At 36.0% G+C, this 22333-nt stretch overlaps 1 protein-coding gene across 3 annotated transcripts in view; it reads right to left on the bottom strand.

Moving 5' to 3' along the window:
- The window catches only part of LOC114247436 (adenylate cyclase type 6), a 181225-nt gene that overhangs the window by 26133 nt on the left and 132759 nt on the right, over positions 1 to 22333 (bottom strand). For all 3 annotated transcript variants that reach the window (XM_089739824.1, XM_089739891.1, XM_089739792.1), the window contains exons 7-12: positions 19099 to 19286; positions 18834 to 19003; positions 18266 to 18386; positions 11759 to 11915; positions 11368 to 11517; positions 6120 to 6241 (exon numbers count right to left, since the gene is read on the bottom strand). In XM_089739824.1, coding sequence (XP_089595950.1) covers positions 6120 to 6241; positions 11368 to 11517; positions 11759 to 11915; positions 18266 to 18386; positions 18834 to 19003; positions 19099 to 19286 — 908 coding nt within the window. The remainder of the gene's footprint in view (positions 1 to 6119; positions 6242 to 11367; positions 11518 to 11758; positions 11916 to 18265; positions 18387 to 18833; positions 19004 to 19098; positions 19287 to 22333) is intronic.

Consider the following 22333-nt stretch of genomic DNA (forward strand, 5'->3'; position numbering starts at 1 on the left):
ATCAAAAACTGAAATTCGACAGAGTAATATCAATAACTCGTGGAATAAATACAGATAAGCAAAACCTTCGGATCCGAAGCAGTTTTAAACGAATCTCTGGCAATTCTGCAAGAGTAATATTACGACAGCGCAGCAATACATTACATACATACTGGAAGGGTAGAAAGAGTTTGTGAGGATGTACTTTGTTTTCCTACATTATAACTTTAAATTAATTAATTAAGGCCTCTTGAAATATAATGAGTTTAACTGTACAGTTTAAGGGTAGGCTTAGATTTATTTTTTTATAATTGAGAATTGTATGATCTATTTTCAATCTCCGAATTCTAAAATTGAAAGTAGAAAGAATATTAAAAGTAAGTAGTTCCACCAAAGTTATAATATATACCTATATATAGTTATAATATTTTCAATTTTATAATATTGGAAATCATCATTATTTAAGCTGATAGAAATCCTTCGTAATCCTTCGTACGCAATAATGATTGTCACATTTAAAGCCAAGGAAACTGATCTAAATAGGTCACTATATTTCCTAACACAAAAGGTCAGAGTGAGAGCCCAGATAATGTTTCTGCTCGGCTGACGGACGCCCACGTGCCCAAAATTTTGTTAAAAATTTATCAAGTTATATGTTATTTCTAAGAATTGTCGCTAGTACGGTTTACACTTTAGCTTGGTTTCTTCTATTGCGATTGCTTCGATTGCTGATCGAAGTGAGCGATAAAATATTTTGGTCACGATAAAATCCGCAATAAAAAATCATATTAAAAAAATACTCGATTGATTTTCAAGAATTCGTGTTTTTTTTTAAGCGGTGTTGTTTTAGTAAATTATGTTATTTACTAGGCTATTTTCAACACCATTTGAGATCTTGAATATGGTTCATTTTGCATTCTTCCACTTTCATTTAATTTTCTCTTTCTGTGTTAGTAATAATAACCATGACGTCAGAACTACGTACTAAAACAATACAATATTAAGTATCAGTTGAATGGAATATTTGAAATGTATTCAACTGATAATTATTTTTAATAAATGTATCTTTTTTATTTGATTGGTTTTGTTAATTTTAAGTATGTTTCAATGATACTATGCACACATATGGACTTGTTGTTGTCTGAAATAAAAATAAATCATTCATAATTCATTCATTTAATATTGTATTTGTATAATTACATTGTAGTTAAATAAATAATCCCCTGCAACCTTAACGAGCACCGTTGGTCCAGCCCAAGGGCGGCACTGCTATAAGATGTTTACTGGAAGAGATCGCCTTAGCTGACAAGTCCGTCCATTTTACTTTCACTACGAGTATAAGTTTAACTTTTCTCATTTTTCTTTTATAGATTGTCGTTATTTTGTTGTATCTAAGTGCAGTAATTAAGTCGTCGTGGCTTAAAGGATAAGACGTCAGGTGCATTCGTATCTAGCGATGCACCGGTGTTCGAATCCCGCAGGCGGGTACCAATTTTTCTAATGAAATACCTATATACTTAACAAATGGTCACGATTGACTTCCACGGTGAAGGAATAACATCGTGTAATAAAATTCAAACCCGCAAAATTATAATTTGCGTAATTACTGGTGGTAGGACCTCTTGTGAGTCCGCACGGGTAGGTACGACCACCCTGCCTATTTCTACCGTGAAGCAGTAATGAGTTTCGGTTTGAAGGCTGGGGCAGCCGTTGTAACTATACTGAGAGCTTAGAACTTGGCGCCTTTACGTCATAGTTGTCTATGGGCTCCAGTAACCACTTAACACCGGGTGAGCTGTGAGCACGTCCACCCATCTAAGCAATAAAAAAAAGTAAAGTGTATGACATGCAAGACATCCGATTATAATAAAGAGAGTTGATTTTTTAAAATTAAAATTTAATAATAAACGTCATGAATGAATGTTAAGACACAATGAGATTACTCGTACACACTGTTGTCTGTTTCATGTCGACGGCTGAAGAGACGCGATTCAATGCAACGTAACGAGCATTACATTCTTGGGAGTGCTTGTTCTGTTCTACTTTGTTTATAATTACCATTCGATTTATGACTCATTATACTGTTTACCTGACGTGGTTCAGTTATCTAATCAGATTCTTTTTAGATTCGTGTTTGTTTATTAAAATCTAGTATTGAATAAGAAAACAGAATAGAGAAAAACCTGACGCGTACAAATTTATGATACCTAGAGAATGGTTTATTCGAAATTAATAAGGACTACGCTAGAAGAAACAAACTACCTATAAGCGTAAGTTAGGAAATTAAATGTGGCAACTATAAGTTTATAAGGTAGTACGGTTATAGGTTACGGGACATTCTAGATTAATTACATCGCTATCAAACTAAAACTTTCAATATACTTTGATAATGAAAAACAATATGAGATGTCAGGATTATATTTAATATTGTTTAAAATTATTATTTTAAAGTTTAGGCTTAAGTGAGAAAATTTGTAAATTTGTATAATAATAAGAAAAATGTTTGGTACGTTGTGAATTTGCCAAACGACAAAAAGAATTCTGAAAAGTTACGACAGGAATCGACTTTTAAGGATCAAAGAAAATACTTTTTATGACGAAACGGCACGTCTACACATTCTGTAATACATTTTAAATGTTAAAAGTTTTACTTTCAATAATTCATTTTACATCCACCCTTTCATCGTTCAGCTCAGTACTGTGAGTATTACTGTCTCATCGACCTGTTGATCTGGTGCTCTCTAATTGTTTTTTGATTTTACTAAGGATGTCTGTGCGAGTTCGAGTAATTAGAAAGATTCTTACTTGTACTGTAAGGATCGCTCGGGACTTTATTTACCATTGGTCGCTCACTCTCACTCTCACCTTGATCTCAATACTGTCAAATCAAATGACTGTTTGTCATATGTTATATGACTGTTGTTGAATAAAAATAAAATATAAAAACATTCTTTTGTTGATTCTTTGCAAAATATTTCGAGTTAAATTTTGCTCAGATTTATCTCATATCTATATATAATATTTTATAATTTAGAAAATCCTGTCCATAGAATTTTCAATCCATCAATTATGATCGAAAAACCTCTCCTAGCGTTATCATTATATATTTAACTTTGTTAAACATATACATTTAAATTAATTTAATAAGGGTATTATGGTTTGGAATTTATCTATAGTGGAATGTTCGGTCATGCAACTGTTGATACAGCTACTTTTTATTTCACCTATTCAAAGTAAAATGATGATTAGTGTAAGCACTTACGTCGGGCGGGCCAGGTGTTTCTTGGAGAAATAATGTTCACACAATTAAGTGTTACAACAACAAGGGGCTGTAACAATAGATTGGTTTGCTTCGAAGGTGTTCTTCAATTGAGCATTCGTACGTCTATTCGCGTTAAATACTTTAATTGCAACTTATCTCTAACATACCTGCCGGCGCGACTACACCAGCTTATGAACTTTATGAATTGCTGTCTCTGTTGAAGTTGCACGGTACATTTAGATGGAGTTCACTGCCACTAGATCGACAGCAACGTCGAGTTAGTAGGTAACCATTCTTTGAGTTATTGAATATTCTCGCCGTTCAGTATGTACAGCTCATATTCAAATTAAAAATGATTGAAGACTAACTGCACCGTTGACAACAGCTTGCTCATACATTATTTATCAGTAGGTGTACACTATTACACATTACATATGTACGTACAGGTTAACTCAAAGAGTGCGTTACGGTTCAAAATGGTGTTGGGATATTCGTGTTTATCCGTATGCATGCACTGTCGGCCGTAATGTGAATGGAAACCGTATATAAAATATTAGGGATCAAGTGAATACGAGACGACCCGTTTATTATACTAGATAAACTACATTTTATTAGGGAAAGGAATTCAACGAACATAAATTCAAATAAGCTGAAACGACGCCTTTTATGTTTCTAGGCGAGATACTATAACAGTAACTGATCCTGCTTTTCGGCCGGAACAAAGGATTTTGCTTGCGGTTGGGGCAAGTATAAAGTCTAAAAAAGTACTTTACAAATTTAACTTGTACTTGTACCACATTACTCTGTGAACTTTCAAAAGGAACTTTATGAACATTGAAATGAACTCCGAAACATCACTTACAGCTTATTGTGATTCAATACCTCAAAATCTTTCTAAAACAAAATGCGCAGACGCTTTTCGTAAGAAACAACAGCAGAGATTGAATTATTTTTTAACAGAAGTTGTTATTAATTATATAGATGCATGCTGTGAGTATAAAACGTTCAATTGTAATTTTAGAGTTTTCCGGAACTTGATAGCACGTGGTTTTTTTACGTGAGAAAAACATAAAAAAATCTGTAATTTTAAGTATTTGTGATCACTTTTATGCAACAAGGATATTAACTTTCATTAACAAGCTAGTAACAGTAGAATCAAGTATTCTATTTTGGGATTTGGCACTGAAGCTACGTTTCCCCACGATTTTCGAAGCTCAAGTAGAGCTTGAGGCCTCAAAGGCGCGGATACTAGTTCTAGAACATTTCTCTGAGCATTTAGTAACGCGTAACTTATCTTAAGAATTATTCATTTAAATATAAAGTAAGCTTTTGTCTTATGCTATCAAGAATACAGGAGAAATCATTGCATGGAGCCGTCAAAAGTGTAATATTAACTTCACGAAACGGGTGTCTTGTCGTAGTGTATTCACACAATGTGGATAGAAGGTGGCAGCACTATGCATTTCTAAATTTGTATATTTTTATTTCATGCACTTCTAATTTAGATACAGCGTTTTTTTGTACTTCGCGATTAATTCCCGATAATCAAACACGATCCACGCTCACCAGTCACTGCTACGAATTGTTGCTAAACAAATGAGGTTTCTTTTGGAAAAGTCGTTGCGTAGAGCTCACAATGCACTTGTAGACATATGAGTATACGGCCTACTTGATGGTGAGTGGTTGCCGTTACCCATAGACGTCCCAAATTATAGGGGCAATGCCAGGCCGCTGCCTACCGTCAAGTACTCTTTGCAAGCTCGTTTGAAGTAAGACATGTACTCAGGTAGAGGGGAACTCATTCCAAAGCCGGATGGTACGTGGCAAAAAAGATCTCTAGACACGTACCGTGGATGAGCGCAGTGGTGCTAGGTAGTATGGACGAACTCTAATCCGGCGACAGGCGATTCATATTTCCATATCAAAGTGTTACGAATCTAATACTCATTCCGCGTCAAAACTATTCTAATCTAAACTTCGAGGCTCGGTTCGCGCCCTCTGTTCACGATGACGCTCTTGACACGGAGAACAAGCCGTGAAACACGACATATGTACTTTGTGATACAGCCTAATGATTTTGTAGTAATGTAAATTCAGTGATGCGGCAGCCACATTGGCGAGACCGTACGGAGTCACACGAGTCACACGTGTGAAGAGTATTCTGACGAGCGCGATGTGTTCTGGTCCGCTCGTGAATTGGTGTCACTCAATCTGTTATACGAGGTAATAATATCGAAGTAGAGTTCACTTGTCTGACTACACTTACTACTACAATACAGAACATATTCTTCACTATACGAGTATTACACATAGAATTACAACAAACACTCGCCGTGGGTTCGGGCTATTTGAATTTAAATCTGTTAGTTTTTATTAATAAAATTAAACTTTTTCCCCTTTAACTACGAATGTCAATAGTTGAAGGACAATGCGAACTTTTTGTGGAAAATTCCTGAACTGGAGCCCATAGACATCTACAATGTAAATGTGCCACCCATCTTGAGATATAAGCTGTAAGGTCTCAATATAGTTACAACGGCTGCCTTGCCCTTCAAGCCGAAACACATTACTGCTTCACGGCAGAAATGGGCAGGGTGGTGGTACCGACCCGCGCGGACTCAAAGGAGGTCCTGCCACCAGTGTAAAATCGCTGATCTCCTTGATAAAACTTTGGTAACATTATTGTAATATCTTAATAATAAATGCGTAAGTGTGTTCCTTGTTTTTATGATTTTACGTCGCAACGGTTCTACATATGAGTACATACATAGTATTTACATATATATGTATTATCTTAATGTATGATGACTTGGCAAGCAATTAAGAATGCTATGATGATCCAGTTGTTTGTATGAAGAGGCACACATGTAGAGCGTACCTGACATTCTCGTAGCGCTGAATGTAGATCTTGTGGAACTGCTCGTGGCGTGGTTGGCTCGCGATGTCCGCTTTCATCTCCATAGCGACGTGGCGCGGCAGCACGGACAACAGCAGCCGCTCCTATACCCGACATATTTAAAATTAAATAGCCTGTATGTGCCCTAGCTGGATCGGAAAAAAATCCGGAATATTCGAAGCTCTATTTCTTCTTCAACTCTAAATACATGTGCATTTTTTTTTTTAAATATGTATATCTTTTAAATATAAAACCATCCTTATTTCTCTTTTTTATTAGATGTACATTTTTTGTTTAGTAGATAAATACATAAAACATGTGATAGTGTTTCCTAGCGATAATATTTGAAACTCATCGACTTATGTTGTAAAAGTGGGCATTTATTTGTTTTTGCAATTGTTTAGTGAGTTTATATCATAAAATTAGTTTAGGGTGTACGACTTTGTAAGCACTTTCTATTTGCTGTGCCAAATAAATCAACCATTGCAAGTGTCAAAGGTGTCAGGTGTTTGCCGATCACTTTACGTTCTAGTGACTATTTACTTTGATGTGGTTATAGATACTTGATTTTTCCTGTTAGAAATTGAAGAAAAATATCTGGTATTTCTAAAGAGTAAAGTCTTTTTAACTCGAATGATAAAGCCCAGAACCATGCATCCAGTACCGATACACTGCACTACACTTGTAATTTTAAAACGCGTTCAAAAATATTGTTGAACATTTAATGTATGCCTGTAAAAATATTGGCTTTTCCAAGTCTCTGATTTGCATAGTATAAATACTAATAACAATCACAGAGCAGCGTTGCCGACAACTTTAAAAGAGCTTTTTCAACAATTTTGCTTATATTGAAATTGATTTATTATTTTTACTGGAATCTAATATGTAGTTGTAGCCGTTTCTGTTTGTTTGCGGTTTTCCTTTGTATTTATTTATTTATTATTAGCAATATGTGGATTTTTTTCCGAGCGAGCTTGTTGCAGTTGAACCGAACTGATCGAGTAAATCTGCATTTCGGGCCTTTGATTCGTGAAAACACCATCTGGTCTGACAACGTACCAAAACCATTTTGCGAATTTATCGGAGAGGGTGTATTACTTAATTTATCATTTATGCAACGGGAAACGTTGTATTGAAATGTAATGACAACAAAGCATTATTATACATTTAAAATGTACTGGGAATATTGGAAATCTTACAGGAATTTAATTTTAAGTTTCAGAGTAAATATCGATTTATATAGGTAAGATTAGTACACAATAGTATACCTCACTATAAAATTGACTATGGTTCAATGAGATCCAAACAAGTCCTCAGAGATTAGTTCTATGAGATTAACTCGTGTTCTCGTGTTCTCGTATTCGCGTAGGAAATCGAGTGTGGGGATTAAATCGGATGTGTCAGAAACGTATCGAGTAGAAAAGCGACCGATAACGCAATCTTGAACGAGGCCAGCTCCTCATCTCACTTGAGCGATGCGAAATGCAATTCATTCATTTTTTTTGTTGTTGCTTAGATAGGTGCACAAGCTCACAGCCCACCTGGTGTTAAGTGGTTATTGGAGCCCATAGACAACTATGACGTAAAGGCGCCAAGTTCTAAGGTCTCAGTATAGTTACAACGGCTGCCCCAGCCTTCAAACCGAAACGCATTACTGCTTCACGGTAGAAATAGGCAGGGTGGTCGTACCCACCCGCGCGGACTCACAAGAGGTCCTACTACCAGTAATAATGAAACGTTCAATTTGTTCAAACGTTCACTCAAATAAAATACGCAGTCCCCGTTGAATTTTATACCGAAATAAAGTACCTTGTTTTTTATTTTTAATTGAAGGTTTTCGAGAGATGTGTTTATAATTTTATATATAGAAATATATATAGAAAAATATTTACGCTTATTTGTATTAGTAATGGCAAAAAATGTTCCGTTGGTTACAAACAGTCAGCTTACTATCTATTACAAAAATATAATAGTTGGATAATATTAGAAAACAAGGTACGCGTCCGCTAAATAAAAAAAATTGTAAATGTGTTTAAATATGCTAATATTTAATTTTTATATATTGTATGTCTTTTAATATTTAATTCCGTGAGAAGGCGCGTATGTTGTACGAACATAGCAAGCACAGCGCCCCGAGTCGCGGGTCCAGTTGGTTGTGTCGTGTCCGCGCCACTCCGCGCCACTCCGCGCCGACAGTCGGCCCTCAGCGCTAAAGCGGGGTGCTCATGTCGTCCGACACTCTTCTCTTACATCACGTCTACGTGTTATGGTTTCTACTATTCACTCGTTCGATCTTGGGACAGTATGCCTTCGAGCAAAACTAGCTTACGGGTGTACTAATAAACTTTTTTGTTCTCTTGTAATACTTTAATGTACTTACGACGGTCGTTTTTATTGGCAATCAATTAATCAAATGTCGATTCCAAGCTGATAACATAAATTAACTAATTGGACAGAAACTGATAACTACGAATTTCAAAAGATTTTGCTGATAGGTCTCTCTACATTGAGCCGTGAAAAATTAAATAACAATACTTTACTAACTTTAAAAATAAATACTTAAAGAAAAATACTTAATGCTTATCGACGAATTCCAATCTAAACATAAAGTCAATTCAATTAAAAAGTCTTTTATTTTTCGCCTAATAAGCAACTATAATGTATGTAGACTGTAATACATACTGTGACATAATCTTATATATACATAATCGTACATTTTTTTTTTAAATATCAATTATTTATTAATTATTATTATTATATTTATATTTAAATACTTTGAATGATTTTTGTTTTAGATTAAAATTTTAGATTAGCTATAGATATTAACTCTTATAGTTATTAGATAGATTCTTTATGTGTATGCTAATAAAGTACCAGAACACAAGTGAGGGTGGTCCAGATGTCCTGGACGCCACTCCTGGGACATTAATAATGGTAACACGATCTAAAATTTGTCGACCGCTTTAAGGTAATACTTTCACCACATGTTGGTACAGCGATATGGGTGGATTTTTGATTTGGATACGTCTGTTGTAGCGATCGTAGCCCTGCTACGAAATCAAGTAAACTCTACGAATTTACAAGCTACGACCAGCAGCATTTTACAATTACTTACTATAATCTAACGAGGTTTCCAGCAGAAATTTTCTTCTGGACCGTTTTACCTAATAGTGCTAAAGGCCGACGATTTGGAAATTATTATATTATATATTATATCCGTCTTACGCCTTGATGGCCGTGATTGTACATGTGATTGTACGTGTGATCAGCCTTAAGTTTATTGATTAAATTAATAAGGCGTGGGTTACTAACTCGTTTCTAATAAAATAACACACTTTTTGTTACAAATATGTTTCCCAAGAAACATTTACTGAATAGTTTACTGTATGTCAAAAATGATACTTTATAGATTAACATTATTTGCGTATATTTATTTTATTTGTAGATTATTTTTTATATTTTATTATTTTATGTAACATTATTTGTAGATTTCGTCTCCTACATTTTCCTATTACCGATATCGGTATAAATTTAAAAGTTGACTACCCGTTCACTTTCCCGGATTAGCATCGGACCGAGCTGAGGCAGGTACGTATCGTTGCGTTAGATTCGTATTAATACCGCGCATCAGATATTGCAACGAGTTTCTATCGAAAAAAAAGATATGAAATTGCATAGCTCATGATTCCGATGAGCACAAACCTCACTGATGCCTTTGAAATCTCTACAGTTCATATTCTCTCGCCTTTATTACCAGTAACGCAAATAAAAGAAACCTCTAATTTTCTGATCCTGGTCCTTATTACTGGTGGTGAGACCTCTTGTGAGTCCACGCGGGTAGGTATCATCACCCTGCCGCAGCCGTTGTAACTATACTGAGACCTTAGAACTTATATCTCAAGGTAGGTGGCGCATTTGCGTTGTAGATGTCTATGGGCTCCAGTAACCACTTAACACCAGGTGGCCTGTGAGCTCGTCCACCCATCTAAGCAATAAAAAAGAAAACACAAAAATTCAATAATTTTAATTTAAAAAATTAAATAAAGTTTATGCTTAAATTGATTATCGATAAAGTTGATTATTGAAAACACGAATAAAACAACATTTTCTGAAAATAAATCGAAGCTAGATCGATTTATTGCCCCCAAAATCCCCTGTAGGTATACTAAATTTTATGAAAATCGTTGGAGCCCTTTCCGAGATTCAGATTATATATATATATATATACATATATAAATTTATATACAAGAATTGCTCGTTTAAAGATATAACATAAATATATCGATGCTGCAGTACGTCTAGGAATGTATCAGGTACACAACGGGAAGCAGTAGGTTTTATAGAAGGCTTTCTACTAATTGTACTAACATTAGTCTAATTATATCCAAGTGCAAAGTTTTCACATAGGTTTGCTGTATTAAAATATTAACCAGGAATTCATAAAGGAATAGGAAACGGGCCGATATATTTTTTGTCCAAATTGATCGTACATCAAAAGTGTAATCATGTTAATGAATCTGAATATTAAATAGACTGTTCAGACAAATTCGTGGCGTTATCAAACAAGGAACAGGTATACGCTAAGCGCATAGGACCGGCTTCCTTAACCCTCAGTGATGCAGCAATATGAACGATAAACAGTTTGGACATTTTCTTCTGTCTTCATCTGTCAACTGGAGAACTTATTTTATTTTCTTCGAATGATTACTTTTCGAAATACACAAAATACCGGGGCTTAGAATTTAATTTAGTTGACAAAAGACAAAGTCCCTTGGATTACTTCCACCGTTTTTCTCGGAACTTGTGCGTTTCAGATTATTAAAATTATTCCTTAGTTTTACGGACGAAGGTGTTCATTTAATGTATTGAATAATAAGGTAATTGGTAAAAAATTCCAGTTGCGTCGTTCTTATTATATTCGAAAATATATTTTTTTTTATTTTGTTTAACTATGTGTCTATTTTTGTGCAATTAAATACTGGATGATTAAAATATGTATTATATTCTAATTAAATTTTAGATATTTCAAAATTATTAAATATGAATGGGTATTTTTAATTATTTATGAAGTTAATGAGAAAAAGTAGAAAAGTGAAATCTGAATGTATGAGCGTGAAACCTATAAAAATAATTGTGTTTATTTAGTAAAGTATTGAGAAAGGTGGCAAGTCAGCAGTGTAAACAAGTAAGATTGGTGAGTGGCATGAGTGTCGTGCGAGGCGGCGGGTACCTGCTGCTGGTTCTCGCGCTGCGTGAGGAGGCGCGCCTCGACGCAGTCGCGGGTCTCGAGGAAGGCGCGGCGCTGGGCGAGCTCACGCGGCTGGTGCGTCAGCATACCGGCCGCGTTGCACGCGATCAGCGTCGCGATCGTGCAGTACAGCTGCCGTATATAAGCACTTCTCAATTATTGTACTCTTTATGAAACCGACTAATTTTAATAATACTTTCGTTTAACTTCTTCTCAATTGTGACTTCTCAACAAGCGATGAATTGACAATATATTGCCCATTGGCTCTGGTAGCCATTTAACAGCTAACAAACTACACCGAACGGCAGACCGTAGGCTAGAGTATGGGTCGCAGTAACTGTGTGTGCATTGCAGCGTAAGAAGGAATACTGACCTGCATGTCAGATGAGTTGTCGAGTAGCAGATGCGCGCCGATGTTGACGGCGGCCAGCGCCAGACCGCCGATGGTGGCCTCGTGGAGTCGCACCGGGAGCGTCGCGTACGTCACATACGTGAACAGCGAGCATGCTCCCGTGCTCACTGTTAACGACCTGTAACATACGTACTTGGTTCTAGACAATTCACTGCGACTGACCTTACACTCTATCCATAGACACGATCGGTTTCAAGTTTGTCAGGACTCATCGTACAGACAAGCCCGAGACACTCAACTCTCTTACTCTTAATCAAAAAGAGTGATAATCTCCGGAACTATAGATGCGTCTCACTTCTGTGCCATATATATTATATTATGTACTAGCGACCCGCCCTCGCTTCGCTTCGGAAACATTAAAACACACATGAAACCAAAAAAATAAATAAAAAAAAATAAAAAAAAAATAGCCTATGTTCATCAGGGACAATGTCGGCTTCTAATGGAAAAAGAATTTTTCAAATCGGTCCAGTAGTTTCGGAGCCTATTCGAAACAAACAAACAAACAAATCTTTCCTCTTTATAATATTAGTATAGATGTAATATCTTCGAGAAATTGACGAACAGTCTTGCGCATAGGTTCAATGACTTCCAGCCTCCCGAACAAGCCAGAAAATACTACAATACCGTAGACTACATTAAGAAGCTGCATGAGGGTATATAAAATACCGAGGACCACTGCCTGTCACTTTGCGTAGCGTCTGTCTGCGTCTAACTACAAGAAAGTCTTTAATTCGATCGATATTGTCAGTCAGATTACAGGACCAGAGTAAATTTAGTCTAGAGTTAAAGTCCGCAGGACGAAAGTCTTTGACAGGAGTGTGTAATCAGGGATGACTTAAGGTACCAAGACGTAGTCACTCACAATTTAAGTCCTAATGAGTAAGGCAGACGGCTGTATCCGGAGTTTTAGACACGAAAAGTTTTACCTAAAGGTGTGTGACGATAGCCTCTTACTCATGAATATCATAAGATTAGTACTTCGGGTACAGCCGAGTCAGTGCTTGCCGCTGAGCTTGTGATAAAACACCTCTCAGGTAGTCGTTTTCTTCGGTGATCGCTCAAAACTAAGATATATTAAAAGAGTCCGTTGCTGCCTTTTTCTCCTCAGCGTAGTCGTTATACAAAAGCAACCATACTCATAATTATCAATGTCAGGATGGAAATAGACACGTTTGCCTTCGTTCGTAGTCAGGGCTAAGCCGCTGCCTACCGTAAAGTACTCTCCACAAGCGTTGTTTGAAAGAGGAGATGTCATAGCACTCGGAAAACACCATGGAAGGGAGCTCATTCTAAAGCCGTATGGTACTTGGCAAAAATGATCTCTGGAAGCGCACTGTGGATGAACGCAGTGACTACAGGTATTATAAAATAGGAACTTCGGTGGCGAGCAGTGTGATGGTAAAAACGAGTTGATGGTATCATCTTGAACAATTCCTTAGAGCAGCACTTCGTAATCGGATATAGTTTAAAGTAAAGTTTTATTCAAATATTAACGAGTAATAAACATAAAGTTTTAAAACGACATTGGAACTTTTTACATATCACCGTTAAACGGAAATTATCTATCTATATATGTATATAAAAATGAATTGCTGTTCGTTAGTCTCGCTAAAACTCGAGAACGCCTGGACCGATTTGGCTAATGTTGGTCTTGAATTATTTGTCAAAGTCCAGAGAAGGTTTAAAAGGTAGATAAATATGAAAATGCTCGGAACTAAATAAAAATAACAATTTTATTTTCCGTTTGATGTCGGACGGATCCCCGTCGGACGAATTCATTTTATTTGTATTAAGTTTATTTTATACAAAAGCTTAGGTCTTTTATTTATCGATTGAGGCACTACGAAGTCTGCGGGTCAGCCAGTAAGAAATAAAAAAGTAATTGTGATTAGTTATGTTGCCTAACTATTGCTTGTCCAGTAAAATAATCGTTTGGTACCAGATAAGTATGTATCAATAAAAAGATGTTCATAGTTTTCGGGAAAATATCGATGTGAAACTCTTACTCATTTCAAAAATCATAATCGTTTCTCAAGCGCTAAAATAATAGGAAGGTATGATTTTGAAATACTAAAAAAAGCTTTCCAGGTGGAAATATTATTTATGAATAAAATAAGTCTAGCATGAAGCGAAATAAAACATAGTTTACGACAAGGCAAGTTCATAAATGATTGTTAGGTATTTGATTAATACCTAGTCAGGTCATAAATTCTGTCACATGTTTAATGTAAAATAATTGAAACAAGTTTATTCATTATGTAACCATTCATATACCAAAATGAACTTAACAAAACATAGATTCTTATGACACTAAAGATTATTCAAAATGACCTCCGTGATTTTGAATACAGGCCTTCAATCTGCGCGGCCAGTCGTCTATCGCAGCACGAACGAGGTCCATGTCAATATCGGCGGCTGCCTTAATCAAGGATGTCTTGAGTGACTCCAAATTGGGATGAGGCTTTGAGCACGCCTTTTCCTCCAAGTGTTGCCATATCTTGTAATCTAACGGATTCAAATCTGGACTGGAGGAGGGCCAGTCTTCGTGCCGGATGAAGTCGATTTCACGCGCCGCCAGCCAGTCTTGTGTGCTCTTCGCTCTATGAGTTGGCGCCGAATCTTATTGGAATACCCAGTGCCTGTTATTGAACATGGTATGAGAAACAGGTTCCACAAGGTTCGTCAGGACTGTATTTTGATACACAACTGCATTCGTTTTTACACCTTTCTCACAAAAATGTACCTCTGTTAAGCCCCAATAAGAAACTCCCAACCATACCATGAGCGAGGATGGAAAATGACCTCGTTGGACACGCGGAATACGGTTGCTCGCTTCTTCACTACTGTGTGCGTACACCTTATCATTTTGTTTGTTGTAGATCTCTTCTACGGTAAAAATTTTTTCATCCGAAAAAAGAATTTCCCGATATTTTTTTCCCGCGTACCGCTTCAACAAAGCGCGGCATCTCTTCAGTCTCAGGTCCATTAGACGAGCATTCAAACGATGTCCTGTTTTTCTTCGATATGCCCGAAGCCCTAAATCTTCATTTAACATCCTTTTCACCGTGGTTCTGCTTAACCCCATCTGAAGGGCCAACAGTTTCTGCTTACGTTTGGGATTTCTTTGAATTCGCGCCTTCACAGCTTTTATCACTGCTGGAGTCCTAACAGACCGAGGGCGTCCACTTCTTGATCTGTCATCTACACTAGAGTCTTCATTGTATCGTTTGATGGTACGATAAACGAATCTTTTGCTTATATTCAAATTTTTCAGTATGTTAAAAATTTGAATTGGCGCGTAAATAACGATGCAACGCAATAACTGCAACACGGTCTTCTTTAAGCGTCCACTCCATATTTAAAAATGAGTAAAATTCTAAAAGTATACATTTTTATTTTCATGAACAATTCGAAATTCGAATTCAATAAACATTTTTGTGGCCAGCATTCTAAAAGAAAAGTTTTTACTGTGTGACAATACTTATGACCTGACTAGTTATTTGGTTTCGTGATACGAGTTCATACGAGTGGTAGCCAACCATAACAACATTCTAATAACGTTCTTTGTTCCGCGGAACCGAAATGATTTACTGTCAACCGTAGGCTGAATCTAAAGGGAGACGTTTCACGCGAGACGATTACTGGCCCCTTATGGTTTTCAAGAATGGTTAATGGCTTTTCTATTTGCCACGCATTCCTTCCATATAATGATTGCATATATCATTATTTTATAAATTATATTAAACTAAATTTGACCTTAATAAGAAAATTCTAAAAACAATTACTTTAACAATTAAAACAGTTATGTAAAGTGATCTTTCGAAACCGTGTCAGCGTGTCTCTCCACGAACTGTTCAGTTTATTGAAGTAACAGTTACATTAAGGGCGGGCCGCTCGAGCATTGGGAATGTTTTGTTAAACGAGAAACAAATGGGCTGACCCTGGCTCTGTGGTTAGTTTCGAGCGAACAGTTCAAGCGAAACTTATGATCTGATGTAAGTTGGAGAGAAGGCGGCCGCGCAAACGCCACGGGCCGCCTTTGTTGATATGGATTCAACTTTTGTTCCAACTTTACACATACACTCAGTCCATATATTTACAGTAGTAATAGGTATATGTAATTATGTCTATTTACTACATATATATATACACACATTGCCTGTATTTATCTTCATCTATGTATACAGTTGTGGTCATGTAATTACGAACGATTTGAAGTTCCTGATTTTTTTATCTAAATGATATAATGTGTAGTTATATGTTCTTTCTTAAAAGTAACTAGTTATGTTATGAAATACCCACATGAATAGATCAAACGGGACTACAACTGCAGAATAATATCACTACTTTTTTTATTATTAATTTGGTAACAAATTCAAATAGTAATAATGCCATTGGACAAATGGTCAAGAACGATATATTACATAGCTCTAGAGCTGTTATATGTGAGTAGATTAAATAAATCACATTAATGTGAAGTGTGCAAAGAAAATAATAAATTTAATGGATTTTAAACTAAAATTAATAGTCAGCAGCATGTGCGTGACTTTTAATTACCCCTTTACACAAACGAGGCATTGACTCTACTAATTTATGAACATTCATAAGAGAGCTAGAGTTCTATTCTTCTAAGAAAACATCGCACAGTTATTTTAAATTGCCTTCCATTTGAAACTTGACCTCGCCCCGCAGATGCTCTATTGGGTTTAGATATGGTTTGTCAGCTGGCCAACCTGAGACAGAAACATATTTCCTTTTATCAGCTTAACGAATGTGTACTGCTAGTATGATAAAGTTTTGTGGTACGAGAGAAATACAAAAAGAAACATGCAATTACTTAAACTTGTTAGCTTGTAAAAACATTCCCTTCAAATAAACGTTGTTAATATATGACCAGCAAGCACTGTATGATGTAAATTTATTGTGTAAACAGGTTGAAGGTTTGTTCAAAAGAATATTTAATGCATTATGAATGTGAAACGTATTACACATCTTATATTAATATTATTTGTTATTAAATAATTGTAAAAATGTTAATATTATGAAAATAATAAGTTAGATAAATACGTAAAGCTATCCTAGGGCGGTAGGTAACATGGCAACACAGCCGAGTTCAGACACGATCTCATTTTGAAAAATGGTGCGCTTGCAACTTAGTGCACGTGGAAGAAGTGAAACTTCTTAGAGGATAACATAATTACTTATACTACAAGTATACAACATGAACTCAGTGCCCTTAAGCTGCTTTTATATATATAAAAATTAATTTTGTTTTCAGGAAAATGATTATATCTTACCTTTATTTATAACTTAACGTAATAGTAAGCGTAATAGACATAAGCACAAAGTGTAGCAATAATCAAATAGAAATTTAATAGTTTTAATAATTTAAAAGAAATGTGTAATTATTTCTGAAATTAGACTAAAACATGTATAACATAAAAAAAAAATATTTACTAACAATCACGCCACGTTAACTGGTCCCGTGATAAGTTCGTAAAGAACTTGTGTTACAGGTACCAGATAACGGATATAAATGTAAGATTTTTATTATACACATACATATATTTAATATACATCTATAACCCTGGAAAAGATATTTATATTTATCATACAAATATCTTCCCTTAGCGGGATTCGAACCCGCGACCCCCTTGTGTAGTGACCATGTCACTTACCACTACACCAGACGGCCGTTTATGTTTTATATGCTAGAATTTGAGCTAGGATACAGAACATTAGAATGTAGTTGTTTATTTAATGAGTAAATAATTAATAGATACGAATGTAACTATTGTTTTATATACAATATAGCGACCCGCCCTCGCTTCGCTTCGAGGACTAAAATGTATTATTGATTTTATTGAATTTTCTTACAAATTTGATATTTGCAGCACGCATTCTGTCAATGTTATGTCAAACGCCATAAGGTTACATTAGAAAATTTAATAAGTTGGCTAGTTTGTCTTAATGTTCTAATTTTCCACGCAATTTTCTTAATTTTTTTTTTCATAAGAACCTTTTCAACAAAAAAAACAACAAAAACATAATTATCCAATTTGTTGCAGGCGTTCTGAAGTTATGCGTGTACATACGTCACGAAATCTAGAATAGCTGTGTGCCGTGACGCGCCTCGCCTGTCTAGTGTGTGGTAGTGGCACAGTAGTGGAGCAGTATAGGAGCAGTGGTGGGGCAGTAGTGGGCTCGTGGGACCGAGTCCGATAGCGTGGTGCATTCGTTTTGCACGACCCCACTCACTGTCAACCTGTTTCTTTAAGAAGCTATTCTAGCAGGAACAAGTTGTAAACTCAACTTTCTACTTTGTTGTAGAAAGATAGACGTCTTTTTCATTTGCGTCACGATTTTTTTTACACTAGTGAGATAGATATACACACACATGCATAAAATGATAAATTTTATTTGTTACAAACGCACATTTTGAAGCATGGTGTGAACAAAACTTACCGCAGTACTGAAGTTCCGGCAAATGAGAATTCAATGAGCAGGAATGCGACGAGCACCACATAAGAGATGGTGAGCAGGTAGATCTCATTCATGGCGGGACGGCTCAGACACGCCAGCAGGCCTGCCAGAGCATATTGCGTCATGAATACAAACTCTCATTCTAGTTAATATATTTCTGGAGTAGAACAAAGCTAGGCCAAAGGCACAGTTTCATAAAATAGCCCCTTGTGTTTTAGTGATAGAATAATCGTGATGTGATGTAGTGGCCTAGAATAGCACCACCCTATTTCTTTCGGCGAGGGTCGTAAAGGGATTACCCGAACAAAGAGTGCAGCGCCCTGCGAGCCCTCTGTATACCAATGTGCTGCGAACAGCAAACGGCATTTGACAATTGGTATTGTCGCCATGCTTATGTTACAGCTTGTGTTCCTTACAGCACTACTGAACACATCAACGCGACGCCTCAAAGTGAGTGTCAGCACGCCCGTATCTACGACGTCCAGTAATCATTGAACCATGATGCTACGTCAGTTCGTCCACAACGCAAAGAAATACATTATAGACTCACAGGCAAAGACCAGAGCGCTGAGTCCGAGCACGATGACGTTGATGATGTGCGCGACCCGCTCCTTCTCGTAGTAGATCCGCTTGTAGTGGGACGGGTCGGTGTCGTCGAACGACTGCGAGTCGCTGAGCGTGCCCGAGCGCGGGTACTGCGTGAAGAACTCCAGCGGCTCTCTGCACAACAAACACCACGGAACTCAATAAATACTGATCGACTCATTCTAGTTTGCTGCTAAACTCTAATCGATTATGTCACCGATGAAACTCACAGATTAGGTTCCGTACTGCTCAATACGAATGGGAACGGTATGAGTTCTCCCAGGAAGTTCTGAGCAAGGAGTAGCGTCCGAACTTGCACCACCATGAGACCGACGGCGACGGTCAACAGCAACCCCAGCAGGTGCGTCATGTTCGTCTGGTTCATGCGGAGAAAGTAGCGTTGGTACAACATCTCCACCTACAACGAAAAAAGCTTTATAATAACACTGCAAATTAATACACGCCGTTCACCGTTCACCGCGGCAAGTTAAATAGATAATTAAAGAAAAATGCGATTAAAATGCTGATCATATAAAAATATTATCGATTATATTCTAAACATTCTGTACCTTATTCCATTAGAGAACTAGAAATGTGTAAATTTTCCATTTCTTTAGATTTTTGTGATTTAATGAAATGATTATATTCGAAGTTCCATATACTAAAGTTTAATTTTGTATAATATTATAACCTTATTAAAAACCAATAATTACATATTATTAATAAAATATTACGTTAACTTATAAATAAATAATAATATTACCCAGAAGAGAATTTACCAATAAGACTTTTAACTTACAAATGATGCCCTACACCTACGTACGTATGTTATTGCGAAATGTTAACTTTTTCATGACTTATACCTACGTAATTAAGCAACTTTGGTAAATGCGAACATTCACAAGCTTGTAAGTTAAGTTACCTAATAATAATATCTATGCCTCTAGATACAAGATTTAATATAGATGAGGTAGTATTAGTATATTGTACATGTTATCACGACACGACGTGGAATTAGTTCCTAATTAAATTAATTTACCCGAGAGAGGTGGTGTTGCTATTTTACCAGAGCCCCATGCTATCCAAGTATGTTTTTTATTATAACAGACATAACATTGTATTAAAATTATTAAATTCGTACAGTTTTCTTATTGAATTCAACTCAATAAAATTATTCATTTAGATTCGTTTTTAATGATTAAAATTATGTATAAAAATTTACTGTCTCGGAGGTTAATTATCATGTCCCCAAGTAAACATGCGTAAGGGGTATAGGAAGGAACAAATAGGCTTTTAACCTATTTGAAGATATTTACGAGATTTTGCGTTATGTGGCATAATTGCTGCGTAATTGTGCACACGAGAACCCTCGGCACGTCGCCGCGCACCGTGCCGAGGCCCAATTACTGAACATTTATTTAGTTCATTGTCCGTCTTGCTAGAAATAAGAAAGTTATGTTACCTGTAGCTCTTTGATACCCACTGCTGGGCATAGGTCTCCCGTTTTTTATGCTGTGATGTATGATCGCCCGCCATTATCCATATCCACGTAGGAATTTGTAACAAAAAAAAACCAAACCCAAGAAAAGTCAATTTCTTTCAATTACCGTAATAAATACATTATATACTTGTATTTGTTGGAATGGATCAGATCTAAAAGTGATTACGGGGCGCAGAGCGTGTCATGTTTTGTTGATCACGTCTAACACGAGTACGTACAGCGTCGTGTCACTGGAGTTGGTAATTACGCCCCGACGACCTGTGTGCGACAGTTCCGCCCCACTAAACACTGAACCCTAATTAAATTACCGTCTAAACTGTACACATTGCCAATTATCGTACGCTTTGAGATTTCGTTGTTTTCATTTTGTAAAAAATGATTTACATTAAAATATATGTATGTAGTAGTATATACTCTCTCTGGATACCACAGTCTACGTTGCCATACACACTGCCGAGAATAGAGGAAGATGGCGAGACATCAACCAGAGAAGGATAATGGGAAGAGATGATCACGATCCTCAGACATGAGGAATGTAACTCAGAGAGAGAGATATATGTTTAGTAATTAATATTATTTTAAATGACCTGCGGTTTCTTTTGCTTTTTATGTGTATAAGAAATAGTAATACGAATGGATTTGAAATAGAGGCTCACTTTGTTAATTTAAATTGTATTTTGTACGGTTCTCGCAAGTCGTTGACATAATTAAAACTAGTTTTATATAATCGCGTTTCTTATTTTGATTTCATTATTCTATTTTCATTATCTTTGTAGTAATTTTTCATTATTATAACTATAATTAAATAATTTACTTTTAATGACATCCAAAAGGTTTCATATTCATGAATATATAGCGCATGATATTCTCAGGAGCCACTTGTTGAACGAAACAACATTTTAAGAAGCGATTTTCTGACCTCTTGGTGGCAATAAAGTGACTCGAGTGCTCATCGAGTGGATTGCTTCGTGAGAATCCTCTGGGGTAATGAGGGTCGCCGATACGGGTGCGAAAATGTTTTACGATCAATCTTGTCCATTATCTTTTACTTATTCCTTCACTATTTGAAGTACATAAGTATCTAACACTTATTCATTATTTATGTCTTAGAATGAAGGGTGTTAGCGAAGTAGAGTCAGTAAATAATGTGCTAATACTGGTAGTATTACTACACTAGTAAAGTACAGACGAATAATAGAGAGATGTATTGGACAGCAGAGGTGTCGCACGAAATTAGTTTTATTTAATTGATTGATGAATTTAATTAATATTACTAACGTGTCATGAATTTAAAAAATATTTTAATAGAAGTTACTTTTACTATAATATTTTTGGTTTGTTTTGGAACTCCGGCGAAAATTGGGCACAACTTGGGTTCGAATAGACAGTAAATACAAAAACCAATTTCAATTGTCGTACTTCTGGAAGAAACGTTACTTTATGATAGTGGTTTGAACCCTTCCAACTATTCTTTGAATAAAAAAATACATCTACAATTAATCCGCAAAATACCAAGATAAGCATTGCCAAACAAAGCCGTAGTAAGTTCGGAAACTAATAATAACATTGCGATACCACACGAACGAGGCTTATCGTAAACTTTACTTCTATAATCAGTGAACTATTCAATTGAGCCAGAGATAAAATTACTAACTTCGCAAACTTACAATATTATGTAGTGCTTAAAAGATATAAATAGTCTATGTGACGTAATAACAATAAATATATTCAAGGTTAGTAATTTTCATGCATTCCGGGCGGTTAATGTGAAACATTTACGATTGATTTCGCGTTTTTTAATGTTTATTATGTGTTATGTGTTAATTTAATGTTATTCGATTAATTTATTAGATATTCTTCATGAAATAGTCCAACGAGTAAACGAAGAAACACATAATGCAACGAGCTCATAGGGAATCAAACACAGACGTGATATAAGTGAGCACGGCCAATCATTACCCATA

Source organism: Bombyx mandarina, chromosome 01 (genome assembly GCF_030267445.1).
Source record: "Bombyx mandarina strain Sakado chromosome 01, ASM3026744v2".
Classification (NCBI taxonomy): domain Eukaryota; kingdom Metazoa; phylum Arthropoda; class Insecta; order Lepidoptera; family Bombycidae; genus Bombyx; species Bombyx mandarina.